The sequence below is a fragment of the Colias eurytheme genome, chromosome 25 (assembly GCF_061535395.1).
Source record: "Colias eurytheme isolate Ceu_HAF_F1 chromosome 25, ilColEury1 Martin Lab GWU primary, whole genome shotgun sequence".
Classification (NCBI taxonomy): domain Eukaryota; kingdom Metazoa; phylum Arthropoda; class Insecta; order Lepidoptera; family Pieridae; genus Colias; species Colias eurytheme.
Window position 1 is genome coordinate 1,075,805 of NC_143004.1, and position 18,742 is coordinate 1,094,546.

At 33.0% G+C, this 18,742-nt stretch overlaps 2 protein-coding genes and 1 long non-coding RNA gene across 3 annotated transcripts in view; 1 reads left to right on the plus strand and 2 right to left on the minus strand.

The window, feature by feature from the left end:
* Positions 1 to 270: 270 nt before the first annotated feature.
* Positions 271 to 9,483, plus strand: Nsun2 (tRNA (cytosine(34)-C(5))-methyltransferase Nsun2). The gene is made up of 14 exons (XM_090116395.1): positions 271 to 433; positions 515 to 607; positions 912 to 1,120; positions 1,664 to 1,841; positions 2,493 to 2,577; positions 3,044 to 3,183; positions 3,736 to 3,869; positions 4,384 to 4,571; positions 5,285 to 5,429; positions 6,002 to 6,277; positions 6,629 to 6,778; positions 7,625 to 7,791; positions 8,478 to 8,627; positions 9,284 to 9,483. Exons 1-14 carry the CDS (start codon positions 311 to 313, stop codon positions 9,436 to 9,438), a joined length of 2,193 nt encoding a protein of 730 aa, XP_089972521.1. The 5' UTR covers positions 271 to 310; the 3' UTR covers positions 9,439 to 9,483.
* A 5,481-nt stretch (positions 9,484 to 14,964) lies between these two features.
* Positions 14,965 to 18,742, minus strand: part of LOC149897429 (centrosomal protein of 104 kDa) — a 28,494-nt gene continuing 24,716 nt past the window's right edge. The window contains exons 19-20 of the mRNA XM_090116088.1: positions 15,395 to 15,490; positions 14,965 to 15,086 (exon numbers count right to left, since the gene is read on the minus strand). Of these exons, the coding sequence (XP_089972214.1) occupies positions 14,965 to 15,086; positions 15,395 to 15,490 (218 nt within the window). The remainder of the gene's footprint in view (positions 15,087 to 15,394; positions 15,491 to 18,742) is intronic.
* On the minus strand, positions 17,032 to 18,243 carry LOC149897430 (uncharacterized). The gene is made up of 2 exons (XR_016458150.1): positions 17,887 to 18,243; positions 17,032 to 17,252 (listed from the first exon to the last, which is right to left on the minus strand). It is a non-coding gene; the product is annotated as an uncharacterized LOC149897430 (long non-coding RNA).

Here is an 18,742-nt window from a genome sequence, read left to right on the forward strand (position 1 = left end):
TTACATGCTATATATATTTTTCAAAAACTGATGTTTCATAATAATTTTAATAATATTTAATGAGTTATGCTTAAAAATAGAAGGTTAAATTATATTGCATGTATTACTAATAAATAAATACTGTTCATAATATACAGAAAATATTTAATTAATTCTTTTAGCTAAAATCTATCTAATATGTTCATCATGCCGAACATATTTTCTGCTTCGATAATGACAGTTGACAATTGACACTTGACAATTGACATTGACACGTCTAAAGTAGCGTGTTTCGCCGGCCAGCGTTCAATTTAAATGTGTTAATAATTGAATGTTTTCGAACATTTTCAATCAAAAACGTTTTGTATCACTTGGAGAATATTTAAAGAGAATGGGTCGTAAAAATCGTAACGTAAATAAGTTCGCACAGCGAAAGCGCGAAAAAAGAGAACAAGTATTTGATCAATGTTTACAATCTGTTCATGGTTTGTGTAAATAATGATTCAAATTATTAATTTTTTATAAAAAATTTTAGGAGAAGAATCCACAGCCGAAGCCTACAGAGGATAATCGTAAACACTATGAAGATATAGTGAGAGAAAATGCTGTGTTTGAAGAGTATTATAAGGTTATTTTTCTTTATATTTTTAGGTTAAAATCAGCTATTGTTTAAGCCCATTGCAAGTTGCCCACATATAGTTGTATATCTTATCTAAATTAGACCTATGAGCCAGTAAAGAAAGTAAATCAGTGAAACAGATGAAAAGTGCTGTAAAAATAATTAAACTAGATCTTCTGCATTTAAACAATTTTAAATAAGTCCAATTAATCAATTTTGCGTGAATGCATGAAGTTTCATGTCACATTTTACTTTTTCATTTTCTATGTTAGTTATTAACGAAACTTCACTTTATTTTTTCTTTGAATTCTAGGCTCAAAAAGTGTGTCCTGATGCTGAATGGGACGAATTCATGAAATCCCTCAAAGAGAACTTGCCAACTGCATTCAGGATTACTGGATCAAAATGTGAAGCCAATGCGCTAATGAAGATTGTATCGAGTCAATATTTCTCGGAGATACTCAATATGAAGCTGAAAGTTGATGGTCAGGATGAGGAAATTAAACCTATTAATTTGCCTTGGTATGTACTTTTTATTTATCTAAGTGATAACCTTATTAAATTGTATTTTGCATTGCAATGGATCTTCCTATTAGATGTTTCTACTGCAACTCAGACTATATTGCTAATGTAAATGAAAACTGAAACTCAAACAATTATTTATTTAATTGGACTTCTTCTAGAAACACTTTCGAATAATCATTACCAATTCAAAATGGTCGTGTTCCATCGTTACAATATTGTATTCATTTAAAAATGTTTCATGTTGGTTGTTAATCATCTCAATAGATGACGCGCGGTGTGTCCCTTAGACACATAAAACTGAAAGCATAGAATAAATTCAATCGCTCTGGCAGGTCACGAGTGACAGAGTTGGTTAGGCATCTGCCCCAGATTGGCAGAAAGGATGCAGGTTCGAGTCCCGCCTCATGATCAAATTTTTACTATTCTTTATAAATTTATATTCGTCATTACTATTTACCGTAGATTCGGAAAGCAGTTTCTATGAAGAAGAACAGGCAGTACTAAATTATATTAAGATTATTTATGTATACATCTTCGTAGGTACCCAGGTGGTCTAGCCTGGCAGTTACGCCTATCCCGCACGGATATACGTCGCAGCGAACCTCTGTACAAGCTGCATAATTTCCTAGTAGCGGAGACTGCAGCGGGGGGCGTGTCGAGACAAGAAGCTGTTTCTATGATACCCCCGGTGGCACTGCAAGTGGAACCTCATCATAAGGTAATTACTTGTAGGCAATCTTCTTTTCTAACCGATTTAAAAAAACGAGGAAGTTCTCAATTCGGCTTTTATATATTAGCCAGTTAGTTCCGCCAATTGTGATCATTTTGCTTGTTTTCCTTTTACCGTGGTTGCCTGGAAGAGATCAGTATTAAGTGAGAGTAATAAGGCCGCCAAAATAGTTGTACTCTGTTCTATGTGTAAGTAGTTCTAAGGTTTCCAATCTGTACAATTATTAAAGAGTTAAATAAATATGTAAATAATAAATATTTTTTTAAATGTATTCACACCGATTACGCCGAGGTTTGAGCCGATTTATGTGACTCTTATTTTGATTGATGGGGAATAGTTTTTTCAATACATAGGTATTTGTAAAAAATTCTAAATTAATGGTTAAATGTAAAAGACATTACTAAATTACTATTTGTAAATTTGCATCAACCACAATAAATTAAATTTAAAAGTAAGCCCTCATAATGCCAATAGAAAGGGTATTTTATCGAATTGAATAAAAATTTTTAAACATTAACATGTCAGAGACACAACTTCAATTTTGATAAAGTTTTCAAATCAGAAAGAATCATCATCATAAAAACGTATTTCGAATATTACAATTTAAATTGAATAAATAAATTGTTATCTATTTTTTAGGTATTGGATATGTGTGCAGCGCCAGGATCAAAAACAGCACAATTGATTGAATTTCTACATGCTGATGAAGACAAGATGCCCACGGGTGAGATAGCTTTTATAAATTTAATTTTTTAATATTATGCAATATGCAAGTTTACCATTCTAGCTGTAAAAAGTTTTAAGAGTCGTTAGGAATAATATGATGAATAAATCGTGTTTTAATTCAAGTGTATAAGATTTGATGGGTGATTTTATACCAGTTTTATTTTTAAACTAGCTGCTCCGCACGGTTTCACCCCCGTGGCTCCACTCCTGTTGGTCGTAGTGTAATGATATATAGCCTTTAGAAATGAGTCCTTCCTTGATAAATGAGTTATGTAACACCGAAAGAATTTTTCAAATCGGACCAGTAGTTCCCGAGATTAGCGCTTTCAAACAAACAAACAAACTCTTCAGCTTTATAATATTAGTATAGAATAGTTTTTTGGAACAAAGAATGTCTCATTCAACTAGAATATATTTGGACAAAAATATGAAGATAATTTACATTTTTTTTTTGTAATTTTTAGGCTTCGTAATAGCAAACGACGTGGATAACAGTAGATGTTACATGTTAGTACATCAAGCGAAACGGCTAAATTCTCCCTCAATTATCATTACGAACCACGATTCCGCTGTAATGCCCACACTCACTATAACTGATCCACAGGTAAGCTTTATAAATGTTATTTTTATTTATGTTTCGTGTTGGGTGTCCCACAAGGTTCTGTGCTTGGTCCCGTTTTATAAACTACTTATTAATGTGGTGAAAAAATGCTAACGTGGTTTTCTTTACTATAGATTTGTTTGTATATTTTCATAGTGGTTGAACTATAAAAAGTTGTAATGATGAATGAAACAAAAAGAACTAAAGCTAAATACTTAAATAGTAAAGAGAACTCGCTACTTAAGATATCAATGAAATTATTTGAAAATTAAACTTATTGAAGCAAAATAACAACATTTGGTTCATCTAAAACCTACTACTTATAGAGTAACTAACTGGCTAATGTCCGAAAAAATATTTTCATTTTCAAATTATTGATATAAAACTTCTATAAGCGTTATAGTTAAAATTTCAAAGTCGCGTTATGGCAATACCGTCACGTCATGGAGTAAGGCAATGAGTATCTTTGAATCTTGCCAAAGGAGTTTCACTTCTGACACGTGCGCTAAGCACACACGCTCTTTTTTTCGAATTAATAAATATTTTAACTTTTAGAACCCAGAAGCGACAAAACCACTGAAATTCGACCGAATACTGTGCGATGTGCCGTGTTCAGGAGACGCGACTTTACGGAAAAACCCCGATATTTGGCTCAAGTGGTCTACGGGCAATGGGAATAATTTGCATGGGTGAGATTTGCTATCTAATATACCTATTATTGGGAAAAATGAATACATTAGGTACATGTAATAAAATATTATCGGACATACACATTGCATTATTTGGGAATAAGTGACGCGATCGTAGAGTTTGTGAAAAACCAAACTCATCTTATAATGACAAAAATATTCCCAATTAAAAATATACGTCTCAGTTTTTTACATAATAAGTGTGCTCTTTGAAAATCGTCTACTTACCTTTACTTACTTACTTTTATTAGCTTAACTTTAATTAATTTTATCTTAATAAAAGATCGATCTATTATTATGGCTATTTTAGCATACTTACGACCACGTAAACATTTGACGCTTTCGTAGCCATTTTTGATTACTACATGCATATAATAATGTTTTAAATTATTTATTATTGCTATAATTGCCCTTGCTCATTTTTACGCCTATTATTTTTATGACATATTTTCAACAAGCACATTTCTAATTATATTACCAATATTCCACATTCCATAAATATTTATATTTCCAGCATCCAATACAGAATCCTCCGTCGTGGCTGTGAGCTCCTCGAGCTAGGAGGTTATCTCGTTTACTCCACCTGTTCTTTCAACCCCATAGAGAACGAAGCTGTGGTCCATAGACTGTTACAAGAGGCCGGGGACAGTGTGAGACTTGTCGATGTGGCTGAGAAACTGCCTGGATTGAAGTTTATCAAAGGTATATCTATACTTAATATTATAAAGCTGAAGAGTTTGTTTGTTTGAACGCACTAATCTCAAGAAATACTGGTCCGATTTGAAAAATTCTTTCGGTGTTGGGTAGCATTTATCGAGGAAGGCTAGGCTTTATATCATCACGCTAAGACCAACAGAAGCGGAGCCACGCGGGTGAAACCGCGGGGCGCAGCTAGTTACTTTATACCTTTAATAAACTTTAATTAAACTTGATGATATATAATATAGCCTGTAAGCCTTTCTGATAAATGGGCTATCTAACACCGAAAGAATTTCTCAATTCGGTTCATTAGTTCCTGAGATTAGCGTATTCAAACAAACAAACTGTACAGTTTCATAATATTGAGTAAAGATTATTGAAACAGTGAAAAAGGTTTATAAATAAAATGTACGAATTTGAAGTATCAACATTTCCATATCAAGTTTGAATGAAAAAAAAATTGGTTGTCTGTAAAGTCGGTTCACTGACGATAGTTGAACGTGACAACGTCCGATTGTGCTTCTTTGTCGCTCGTTCCGCGCTCTCGCTTGCACTTCAAGCCTTACATGGAACGCCTCAGAGCGAGGTAACGCCGCATGAGTCATGTTTTTTCGTGCGTGCAGCCGGCTCTATCGAATTATAAGACGTTGTCACGTCAAAAGAAAACTGTTATTGAAAAACAAATCAAAAGTAATTTCCAAAATTATTGTTCCCAGGTATGACATACTGGAGACCGGCATCAAAAGACATGGTGTTCTACGAGAAATACGAAGATGTACCGGAAAAATGGCAGACAGTGGTCAGACCGCAGATGTTCCCGCCAACTCCTGAAAACGCTGCTAAATATCACTTGGATAAGTGGTGAATAAATAAAATGAGCGTGTGTGCCGAGCACACGTGTCAGAAGTGAAACTTCTTTGACAAGATTGAAAGATACCAAAATAATCGCCCTATTCCATGACTTGATGGTATTGCCATGACGCGATCTTGAAATTTTACTCTCAATGCGCCGAAAAAAGTTTCACTTCAAAAAATAGTATAGCTTTCTACCCGCGATTTCGAATGCACTTTCAAAGGAAATTCCCAAGCTAATGAGATGTTTCACAGCGGAAAAAATTAGGCACAAAAACCTATATAAAGAAACAAAAATTTAAAATCATAAATTGCAAGTAGTAGTTATATGTAGAGCTCCCAAATTAAATTAAATACATATTACAATTATTATCAAGCACATTTCTAATTGGCTGGATTATTATCGCACAAATGACTTAACTATATAGTTAAATTATCTTATTTTTAGTGTTTATATTTTAAATCATTGCCAAGCATCATCAAAATTCGTTCAATGGTTTTCGCGTGTTTATGTCCGTTTATAATATTGCATTGTAATGCATATGTCTTATTATGTTATTATCTGCACTTTAAACTTTCAGCATAAGAATTCTACCCCATCATCAAGACACAGGCGGTTTCTTCGTTGCTGTATTCGAGAAAGTCAACCCTCTACCCTGGGAAAAAGACCAGAAAGATCAAAAAGAAGAGTCAAAAGAAGAAGTAGAGAAGAAAGAGCCGCCGAAGAAAAAGCGAAGACTGGGGGGATATAAGGAGGATCCGTTTGTGTTCTTCTCTGGGGAGAATGAAGACGTCTTTCCGTCTATTAAGGAGTATTATGATCTGAATGAATTTGACGCTTCCTGTTTATTGACCAGGTGCTTTTATTTTTTAATTTTGTTTATAATTCGACAGGATTTGTTACATAAAATACAGGATGCAAATCGGACTAAAAATTAATGGAGGAGCCAGGAGGATCCAGGACCCATCGTGAAATTTTCGACTGTATATGGTATTTAAATGAAACTTAAGTGAAACAGTTATGACGTCACAACATGGCGATGAGTCGATCCTATTCTTAGTTGGATCGCAAATTATTTACATATAAAAACTTTCCATTAAATTTCGATAAATGTCCAATATACATCCTCCGATAAGGAAAAGAAACAATTTTTTTTAATAACAAATTTTTTTTGGTAACTTAAAAATTAACAAACCATTTATTACAGATGCCACGTAGGTAAAAAGAAGAACATATACCTAGTTTCTCCTATCGTGAAAGATATAGTGAAAAGGAACGAAGCCAATATTAAAATAATAAACACAGGAGTGAAAACCTTCGTGCGATGTGATAATAAGAACATGACTTGCGCTTTTAGGTAAGTAACTTATTAAGTTATTATTGTCGAGCCAATTTAATAGGCAACATTTGACGTCTATCAATTTTATCTTCGAAGAGAGGTAACCTGCTTAAAAACATCGATTAAAGTGAATTAATCGATATGGACTTGAAACATTTGTCAATCGAACTTGAAACACATTTATTAATTTATGATGATTTTTATTCACAAGTAATCAATGCATTCGATTCTAGATGTCAGATTTCGATTTTTAGAGTAACGTCACTGGTATTTAAAAATAAAAAAAGTTTATTGACACAAAATTGTAGCGACGTCAGTACTTTAATTCAGAAATTGTTTATTATGTTTAGAATGGTTTATCAGTAAAATGAAATGTTAAAATTACTTGTATCGGTTATTATTATTATAAATATGTAATCGTAATTGAATAAAGTTAAGCAAATGTGCAGTTCTAACAAAACGAAATATCATGTTATTCTATGTCGTCGTTCCTAGGTTACGTTGTTTAATTTTGTTGAACTGTCAAATGTTGCCTATTAAAATGGCTTTACGTAACTTAAAGGTGTATAGAAATTGTAGTAAGTATGATCATATGGTATTTTTTTCTACTTAAACATAGGACTTATCTTTACTATGTATATGTTGTGTTAATGTTTGAAGTATATTGTATCGTTCATTAGAAAACTCTGCCTAATACACTCGTAGGCAGAGTTTAGCTTCAGACAATTTTCGAGCATGATTGTGAGATTTTCATCAGGATACATGATCGTTTATTTCTATTTTTTTGTTTAGATTCTGGTATTGTTAATACATATTTCTCAAATATAATATTTATTTTAATGTATAAAATATATTAATTTCTAGGTTATCCCAAGAGGGGTTACAGAGTATAGTCCGGTACATAGGTCCCAAAAGACGAGTGCAAATACTAAAAGAAGATCTAATAGTTGTTCTACAGAACGATGACGTCAGCAACCCCCCACATTTGACCATGTTCTCGGAACACACGCAGAAACTTGTTAAGGATTTACGTAAGTGTTTTTGATTATATGAAGTTTTTTTTCTATATGTGTAAATCTCTTTATTTGATTTATTAATTAAAAACATAAGTGCCTGGTCAGTTCTGTACTTTGAATTCATTTAGAAGAATATTTGTGACTGTATTCTATAATACACAATATTGGAGCCACCATAGGTTATTTAAGTGTAAATTTATTAAAAAAAGTTGTCTGTCAGTTTCTGGGAAACGACTTTAACGATCTCGATGAAATTTAGAAGGCAGGTTTTATTGTTGGCAATAAACTAAATAAATTTAATGATAATATATTTTCTCTGTAAGTGACATAAATTGCAAGTTTTTGAGAAATAATTAACCTTAAAATCTTCAGGACCATTTTCGAGACACCGTCAGCCATATTCTGCTCATAATTTTTTGCGAATAAAATACCCACTAAAAACGTTTTTTGAAGTGAAACTTCTTTATCGGGGTTGGAAAAAAATTTAGTGTAACATTTTTTCGTTACGCGTGATATTTTTCCGTTATACGCCATCTTTTTCTTATCCCTACCACGCGTGATTCGACATATTTCTGTAAAGTTGCATATAATAAATTATTTTATGAAAAATAAGGTCATAAAGAAGTTTCACTTCTTACGTGTGTACACTAGTACACGCACACATTTTTTCTTATATTTGGCACGTTCTTTTTCATGTACAGCATCAGGTAGCTGCGTACTAGAATACAACGATGAAGGCATGGATCTAAAACTAGTTGGTTGGCGCGGCGTTCACTCCCTTCGGGCGTACACGGCTTCGTCTGATACAGTACATTATCTGAGATTGTTAGGCGCTGATTATAGTAAATATGGTGAGTATTGTTAAAGTATTTGTGTCTTCAGTTAGTCTTCTTAAAGCACTTTTCAATCGTCTAATCAAAATTGTCAAATATAATAATATTATAAAAAAATAACAGAGAAAGTTCTTCGCCTCATGTCTGTCTATTCGCGATAAACTCAAAAACTATACATAATGCAAAAAAAGTCGTTCTGTTTTCAAAAAAATCCTACTAATATTATAAATGTGAAAGTTTGTGAGGATGTGTGTGTGTGTTTGTTACTCTTTCACGCAAATACTACTGAACCGATTACAATGAAATTTAGCACATATATAGAGGGTAACTTGGATTAACACATAGTATAGTTTTTATCCCGGAAATCCCACGGGAACAGGAACTATGCGGGTTTTCCTTTGAAAACGCGGGCGAAGCCGCGGGCGGAAATGTAGTTTTATATAAAATCGAAAATATATATTCCAACTGAATATGCACGTTAAACAAATTACAAACTTGACAAATTATAACTTCGTCTTAACTATCAGCTCTGTTTAAATATAATTTTCGTTATATTTGTTTCATAAATAAAATATAGTAATATAATATACCAATAGAATCTATTAGGTATACCAAAATGTCCAATTTATCACAATTCTTTACAATTTTTCTTAATACAAATAATAATTTCGCAGATTTAAACAAATTCAAAAAAACAGAAGTTCCAGAAAATTCTGAAGCGACAGAAAACACAGAAGATATTGCAATGGCGGGAGATGGTTCAAACGAAATTGAACCTAACGGAGTTAACGAGAGTAAAGGAGATGTAGGGAAAGAAGTTAGTAAATAAGATTCAATTTTGTATGACATTTATTAATTATATTTGTTATATTATAGTAATATTTAGTTGGTGTTTTTATTTTTCTCATTAATAGGAAAGATAATGGAATGTACTAGAGTAAATTATAAATAACGTGTGTAGAATGTATACAACTTACTGAAAAAAAAGGTATAACTACAGTCTACAGGACTGTCAAGTATCATCAAAATCAATGTTTATTTGGATTATTTTTCCGACCCAAATATCGACCAATAGAATTGCACCATCCGACGTCACGTGGTACAACCTACATGATATTATACTGATAATTTTTTGAAAATTTTCTCTGATCGACATCAAACTGACAGGTTCAATTCAATTGTGAAATTATTGGCCGACATTTGGGACGGAAAAATAATCTCCCGAATACCACACGAGCTTCAAAATTATCTGGCATTTCCCTCAAGGTTCCCTGCAAACAAATAAAGTCGTCAAGTTTTTCAGGAAAAATCACTCGCGCTTCGCGCTCGTGATTTTTTAACCTTGACTAAAAACTTGACTCCTTCATTTGTTTGCAACGAACCTATCGGAAAATACCCGATAATTTTGAAGCTCTTGTGGTATTATAAGTGAATATTGCACAAAATTTAACTGTCATAAATAGTAGAAAATATCCGATTGAATTACTATATTTTTATAACAACACACACTTTCAATAATTCGCTTAACTCCATAAATTGCCTATTTTAATGTAGGCTATCTTTAATTATTTGCCTGGATAAACATAATATATTGCTCTAACTAAATAAAGACAGGGTATCATTAGTATCTTATTATCAATAAAATAAAACACAATTCAAATTAAAAACGTTTATTTCAACCTCGCTGTTCAGCGATAACAAACAATTACAAAATAATATCTAATACAAACAATATACTTAGGCTTCTTATCGTTAAAAAAAATGGCGGGAGAAATTATAAAAGCGCCATTTTAACAGCAATCGTCATGAATACAGAAAAAAAATTCAAACTGTCAACTCAAATGATTAATAAAAAATTATAGTAGGTAATGCTATCCCCTTCTGTCATACAGAAACGAGTTATGGTAAGAAAAGGACAGATTGAAAATTTGTGCTAATTTTTGGATAGGTTTCAGCAACACAACAATAAACAAAAATGTTAATACAATTACGGTTAATTTATTTTAGACAGAACGTAACCAAATATTCACAAAATAAATAAATAAAATATAATAATCTGAAAGTACTAAAAAAGCATTTCCTGTGCATATATAAGTACAAAATTGCTGTATCCCTTAACCTTCTACCTAAATTAAGACTAACTGTGCAGGCTGTAGAAAGTGAATTTAACATTTATCATCGGAATTTTGGCGCTGGTTACCATCGCATATAACCAATAGCCCGGTTTACACGCACACTCTTTACCGCGTGATTGAGTGCGCGGGATTGAACGCGGGAAAGCACGCGCGCTGAGGAAAGAGGAAAGATTGTGCGTGTAAACGATAATCGCGCGCGATTGAACGAAGGAAAGCATGGCGCGTTGGAGTGTGTGCGGAGTGGACGCGCAATCTCGTTCTCTCTGTCATCGTTTAAATGCTCGCTCTTTCCCGCGTGAAAGCCGAATCGCGCGCGAAAGAGCGTGCGTGTAAACCGGGCTAATGAGAATCCTTCGTATATCAAATCGTGTCAATTGTATAGAAACCAGTGGCAAAATATTATACATATATTCAATACAAGATACACTCCTAATTCACACTTGCATTTAATTCAAAATTCAATTCATTGCTCTCAGTCCATCATTAAATTTTGAAAATATACTAATTTAAAAATATCTTAAAATATGCTACTGCTTTACATTTAACGTATAACGTATCATTATTTAAAGGCGTTTAATACTCGAGTGAATAAATACAATAAAATACTTTATTATTACCAATTGAGCCAAACTGATCTCCTGCTGATTAGTGGTTACCATTTACAACCAACGTATATATAATAACATTACCATTTTTACATCGCCGATGCAAAATGGTACAGTAAGTCCTACAGTTAATACTTTTTTTACGAATAACATTCACATATTTGGCCATTTTCAAACATTAGTCCGTGATTAGTCCCATAATCCATATTCCAAAATTTAATGTAATTATGTGTTTTTATTAATTAACGTGCATGTTAACTTACTGGCCCAAAAATTTTTTAATGAAAGAAAAAACAGCAACTCTTCCCGCGAAAATTTGAAATCGCGAGAAGACGTGCTCACTTTACAGAACGAAAAAAAATCAAAGAAAAGCGCGCGTGCTAATGTCAATGTCACATTGATTGTTGTTGCCATGTTGGTACCACAGAGCGCAGATAAACGTAAATGAAGTACATACCATACAAGAATAAATTCGCAATTCAACTTTTTATTTACAATTAATTCGAGAATTAATGGCATTTTTAGGAGTTGAGGTGAGGTTGTGCATGCTAGGTTGTTATTTATATTTATTTATTTATTAATTAAAGTTCATACAAACACCGTTAATTTAAGTAACACAAACAGAAATAATATAGCGACTTTAAACCCAGACTGTTTCATTGAAGACAGATAAACGGTTTTAAAACGCGATTATTCATTGTATCTGGAGTCTGGACATTGACATTTTTTATTATTACTTAAAAATAATTGAGTCTTGAGATTACATAAAAATATCATTACGTGTCTAAAATATAGCAACCGAAACAATTTAAAAAAATAACTCGTTTTTAAATCGTAACTGCAATCGAACTAAATTGTCAAAGTAAGCACGAACAAATATCATTTTGTTAATTTCCGTTAAATAAATTACAAAATAATCCATTTTAGCACTAAATAATTGAAAACAAATAATTTAACAAAGTCCTATTAACGAAAATATACAACCCATAACAATTTTCCTTTTTCCCGTTGTTTATACTGGTCATGAATTATTTTTTAACGTTTTAAACTGTTCACTGTTCAGGCATAAATCTAATCTCAGTTTAACGAATATGAAGCAAATTCACAGCAACTATAAGAAAAATAAACACTTATTTACAAAATGTACTTTCATAAATGCATTCTGGTGCTCTTATTATTAATCTACTAATACTAAAAGTTTATTTTCGTTTCACATTTTCACAACTTTCATACATCTTTTTCTAAAAGAAGCTAATAAACTCAAGATTACCAAATACATTTATAGAAAGAGAATAAAATATTAAAAAAAATTGGTTGTTTGTAAAGTAGGTTTACGATCGAGATGTTTACGTGATAACGTCTTATTGGTGGCAGCGCTCGAGATGAGACGGGAGATCGGTCCGTCTCTTTCTCGTTATACCTGCGATCGCGCTCGTGAGGTTTTGGTGTGACACAAGTTTCTGAACATGTCACCCGACTAAAAAGATTTTAAAAACGTTATCACGTTAAAATATAATATAATGTCGCGTTGCAAATCATTCCATATAGGTACGTTTACATAAAAATACAACGTTAAATCATGACCCTAGAAGTTATGTTTTACTCTCTACACTATAAATTAATTACCCTGAAAAAAAATCAATTTTGCTATGTATTACTTATGTACCTACTCCGTAAGTAACCAATTAACTGGTATCTTTGTTTCAACTAGAATGGCATATAAATTATAATTACAACGTATCGCAGATCATTATGCAAATGTTAACTATGTATGGACAAATGTTAGCATATGCATAAGTTATATATGGGATCGGTTCTAATCTATGTATAAATAGGTACTAAGTACTAAATCTAACAATTATTACCAAGCTAACCCATCTGCTTTTTTTTTCTTTTTCACAATTGTCTATGCCATGCTATACCTAACAATCTATTTCAGGATTTACTAGTAAATATAAAAAAACTACTTATAATTTTAATTTAATACTGCATTAAATTAAATGTAGGTTTAAATTCATTGAGGTATTATTACTACGTAGTACATAGTAAATCACTGTATAAATTATAATATTTTTATATAGGTAGGTTAAGACTTACAAGTACAAGGAAAACCGAAAAAGTATTAAAAAAATCTCGGATGAGACGGGAATATTTGTTTGAGTAAGTGTTTCTCAAAAATATTCTACAAAATTAAATTTGTTCCATGAAAAAGATGTTAGGTATAGTTTCTGATTCAATGACCGCGACCCAGTATCACAGGGGTGATGTGGTTTATCTACCCTATTTAAATTTAGTAACACTACTTTTAATTACTAGAAATTTTCCCTATTAACCTATACTACGTCCTACTTATGGTTTAAAACATTAAAAGTTGTTCTTTTAAATACATCGCTTCTCATTCATGACAACTATAAACAACGTGAAAGTATTGCTTGATAATCCGATATTATACTTATTTAACATTGAATAATACCTAAACTTATTTAGAAAAATTACTGATACTATGGGACGGGGATTAGTATAATATCTATGGTCAGAATAAATACAGATTAAAAATACAAGCGAGTTTTCCCGCGCTGTCACTTAAAAATATGGCACGTCATTTCAAACAATAATTGAAAAGTTTTGCAGCCAGTTTCTGAATTGATTATTTTATAAACATTTTAGGATATGCACATGAAAATTTAGAATGAAATGATGCTCTGATTACCAATTTCTTAATAATATTTAACACTTCATATTTTAAGTTGTTATTTCTTTAGATAAGATTAGTTCATAAAGTACCAAATTGTTTGAAATAGAATTCGAATTCCAAAACAAATCACTATAGTATTCTTCTCAGTTCAGAAACAAGCTGCAATTTTACATTACAAATAATTAATAACTAAAGGTTAATGAAGCTTAATAATCTTAATAATTTATAATCGTTTTTAAACGCAAACTGAGCATTGTGCGTGACGGAATAATATCGTGTGGACGGTAAAATACGGACTCGAAAATAAGACGGTTAGGAATTGACATTGAGGTTAGTTTTTCATTTAGTTTATTAAAATAATAATAAAGTGTCAAAATTAACATAATTTTAATACACACATCCTATACATGCTATAGTATAGAATGTATATTGACATTCTGTTCTGTTCTGAATACATGTTTGTATTATGTTTTTCGTGATAGAATAGGTGCGACTTTCCAAACGGATTTGAATTTGTATAAAGCTACGTCCACACTGGCGGCCTTTTTAGTACAAGACGAGTTAAAAATCGTCAATACACATATCTGTATTGTTTGTTATGTAAGCAGAATGCAGATAAACAGATAAAACATTTATAAATTGTAATTCGGACATTTTAAATAAATGTAATAGAGGAATTAGGCTTAGGCTTGGTGTTATAAGCTACCGCAAGTATGGCCGTTTACGCATTCTATAAAACACAACTTTAAGTTTTGCTTGTGCCGATCACAACTTTCACATATTCAACACAGTTAGGTATATAAAAAAGTAAAGTAAGATTTATAAATCGAACTGAAAATTAATACACACTTTTGATATTAAAGTTTTCACTCATAGAACACCAGGTGAAGATGATGATGATGAAGTAACTGAAGAACAAATTACGAAGATTGTGTTAGTCGCGGATTCCTTGGACATTGCATTAGATGCCTCTGCCAGGGAAGATCCCGGGCTAATACGTTTGTGAAGCAATATGGGCATTTCCATTCATCCAGGCCAAGAGCTGCAAATCAAAATAATATGCATAAAATAATAATGTATAGAGAGAAAAAGATGGCAGAATTGTAAATACCATAAGTAAACGATACCTATAGATGATAATATTAGGTTATGATATCAGCAGATCAATATGAAAAATAAGTTCCTTTTGCCCTCCCAACCACATTTAATATATCTTGGAATTGAATTTAAATTGTGTACGCTACGACTGTGGGTTTTTTTCCAACATATCTTTACTGAGTATTGAAACCAAATAAGCAATGTTCGAAAGATATTCTAACTCAGAACCAAAAAAAAAATTAATCAACTTACGGATGCAGTTCGCATGATAATCGCTCTCATCAGTTCGTAGAGCGGCGCCGCATTTCTGACAAGCTTTCCATAGACCTTCACTCATAGAGCACTCCTCTGAAATCACATGATACAATGAAATGTTGTTACTGGACACATGGGCGTAGCTAGCCATGGGCACAGGGTGGGGCAAAAAAAAACCGGCCAAGTGCGAGTCGGAGTCGCGCACCGAGGGCTCCGAACAAACATACTTTATATTATGTTGATAATTTCAAGACTGTGTTCACGATGTAGGTTTTGTTTCCCTTGCGAATGTCGAAATTTGCGATAATTTGCAGCATTAAACGGCTGTATCTTTTGATTTTCATTTTTTCGCAGCTATAAGAGACCGTAGACTTGAGTATTCGATATAAATTTCAGCTTGATACCTCCCACGCGTTCCTGAGGAAAAGGGTGTTGACAGACAAAAATAACTTTTTTTCAAGAACGCATGGCGGTATCAAGCTGAAATAATAATGAATAAATCAACACAAAAGATACAGTCGTTTATGTTGCAAATTTCATCCCTAATTTATACATATAATAAATCTGTAGAAGGGTCAATTCTGTACATTGAAAATATTGAAAAAATAAATAGCAGGGGGCGTTACTGGATCGGTACCAAACCCAAATATGTGATTAAAAAAATTTTGTCCGTCTGTATGTTCAGGCATCACGTGAAAACTAACGGTTCGATTTCGATGAAACTTGGTATAATTATACCTTATTATCCTGGGCATAAAATGGAATACTTTTTATCCTGGAAAAATACGTAGAAAAAAAATCATAATTTTTCTTAATTTTTCCGCACGGACGGAGTCGCGGGCGGAAGATAGTACAATAATATGATTCCTTTTTATCCTAAACATGTCTATGTAAATGGAAAAATAAACCATTTCAAATCTTAGAGCATTAATCTAATTTAATAATGTCTACCATTTTAAACTTAATTGCTCTAAGTTTAAAATGGTAGACTGTTGCCGCAACAAAATCGTGCAGAACGGAGCGTTGCGACTGCGTCATCGCATCGTCACGTCGCGGCGCCGTGCGATTGGCCGCGGATTGACCCCACTGTCCTCTACGACATCAACTCGCCACGCAACCGCTGAGCAGGACACTCCCTCACTAAAATTAATTCTACCAAACGCACTCTGTAATTTTAAATATTAAACTATATACGCACAAGTTTATTGTCTTCTTCTTTCGTCGTCAACATTTTCTGGACCTTCGACACCGGATCACATCCTGGATTTTGGAGACGCAATCGGCGAAGAAGTAGCAAAATTACAGTGCAGTTTGGTAAGACGGCCAGCTAATTTATCCAACCCTGTAAAGCTTCATCTGAGTGATACTGTGCTTTGTATATTCCAGAGCTTTTGGTGTTGCTTGCCTCCTCACGTGCTTTTACGCAGCCGAAGAATCTGCTTCACGTGGCACGTAAGTACTTGTAGCTTTTTACTTCAGTCATTATGTCTCTTTCTGAGCAAAAGGAGCTTAAGGATTTGAGGAAAAAAAGGGGGTTAATCAAATGTAGGCTAACGAATTTTAAGAAATATGTTTCGTCTTTTGAAAACGTGGATCTTGATACACATCAAAGGGCAGAACTAAAATTACGTATACCAGGTGCACAAAGTTTAATGAACGATTTCAACCAAGTACAAAGTAAAATCGAAGATCTTGTCCCGGAGTCAGAAACGGATAAACTCATAGAATCACGCGTAGAGTTTGAGAGGGAATATTATGTTGTCCTGGCGATGCTGGACTGCATGGTAAACCCAGATAATTCCGAGGATAGATCTAATAAATCCATTGACTGTTCCTTAGCGCACGACCATACGACCTGTAACAATTTTAATAACGATTCAGTAAAATTACCGACTATTTCTGTACCTAGCTTTGACGGTTCACATGAACACTGGGTAGAATTTCGCGACACGTTTTCATCCTTAATTCACAATTCGAAAACAATACCACCGGTTCAAAAATTCCATTATTTAAAGGCGAGTTTAAAAGGCGATGCCAAAATCGTAATAGAAAACGTAGAATTTTCATCCGAAAATTATATGGTTGCATGGGAGCTTTTATTACACCGTTTTAATAACACGCGATTGATAGTGCAAAGTCACATTAAAGCAATATTTTCACTTCAAAACGTCTCAAGAGAATCGGCTATTCAATTACACAATTTAATTGATACAGTTTTAAAAAATTTACGTATTCTTAAAATTTTAGGAGAACCCACGGAATACTGGGACACTTTGATTATTTATATCGTAGTTTCAAAGTTAGATCCTACCACTGAACGCGAGTGGGAACAATATAAAAACACATTTTATAAATTACATAAGGACAAAATTATTAAACTAAACGATTTATTAGAATTCATTAAAGAAAAAGCCGATTTATTAACTACACTATCCGTAAATCACAATAAACCTAGTATTTCAAATAACTCAAATAAATTTTCTACTTACCAAAATAAAAATTCATCATCCAAAATTCATTGCAACATAGTTTCGGATAACAAACAATCTAAATCGCAATCCAATAAGTCGCGCAGCCATTACAAGTCATGTTTGCTATGTAACGAAAGGCATCAGCTGTATTCATGCCAGAAGTTTCTCGACTTATCTCCGCAACATAGGGTTAATTTCATAAATGATAAAAACTTATGCATTAATTGTATGCGCCCAGGTCATTTAGTTGGTACTTGTCTTTTTGGTCCGTGTAGAAAGTGTGAACAAAAGCACAATAGTTTACTTTGTGATGCAATTAAATTATCACCAATTAAACAAAATACAGTGACGTTAACTACGTACGAGCACCCCTCGCTTACTTTATACGCATCCCGTTTCAGTGGTTTCAGTAGATAACGCACACATGCAACTTCAATGTATTAATCACGCACAAACCGTTATGCATACAAAGGATGACAATTCTTCGCAACAGATTGTCATATTGTCTACGGCGATAGTTGAAGTATATAATGAATCGGGTGAGTATTATTGCGCACGCGCAGTTCTAGATAGCGGAAGCGAGCGATCCTTTATAACGCAATCGTTTGCAAATAAATTAAATATACGAATATTACAGTCCACTCAACATATTCACGGTGTAGGTAATTCTATTACGCAATGTTCGCAATCTTGTAACATTGAAATTAAATCGCGCGACGGGAGCTTCACTGCCCGTTTTCAATGTTTGATTTTGCCCCAAATTACATCAAAATTGCCTACAACCACGGTTAATTTAAATCAATTTAATATTCCTCACAATTTATTGTTAGCTGATCCCAATTTTTACGAAAGTCAACCTATTGATTTACTGATC

What these genes read in the sequence shown, in the direction of transcription:
- Nsun2 (XM_090116395.1), top strand. Translation starts at nt 311, where the DNA reads ATGTTTTCGAACATTTTCAATCAAAAACGTTTTGTATCACTTGGAGAA. An exon ending in TGGATTGAAGTTTATCAAAG is followed by an intron (nt 4,572 to 5,284) that starts GTATATCTATAC and finishes TATTGTTCCCAG; the next exon opens with GTATGACATACTGGAGACCG. An exon ending in GCTTCCTGTTTATTGACCAG is followed by an intron (nt 6,278 to 6,628) that starts GTGCTTTTATTT and finishes CATTTATTACAG; the next exon opens with ATGCCACGTAGGTAAAAAGA.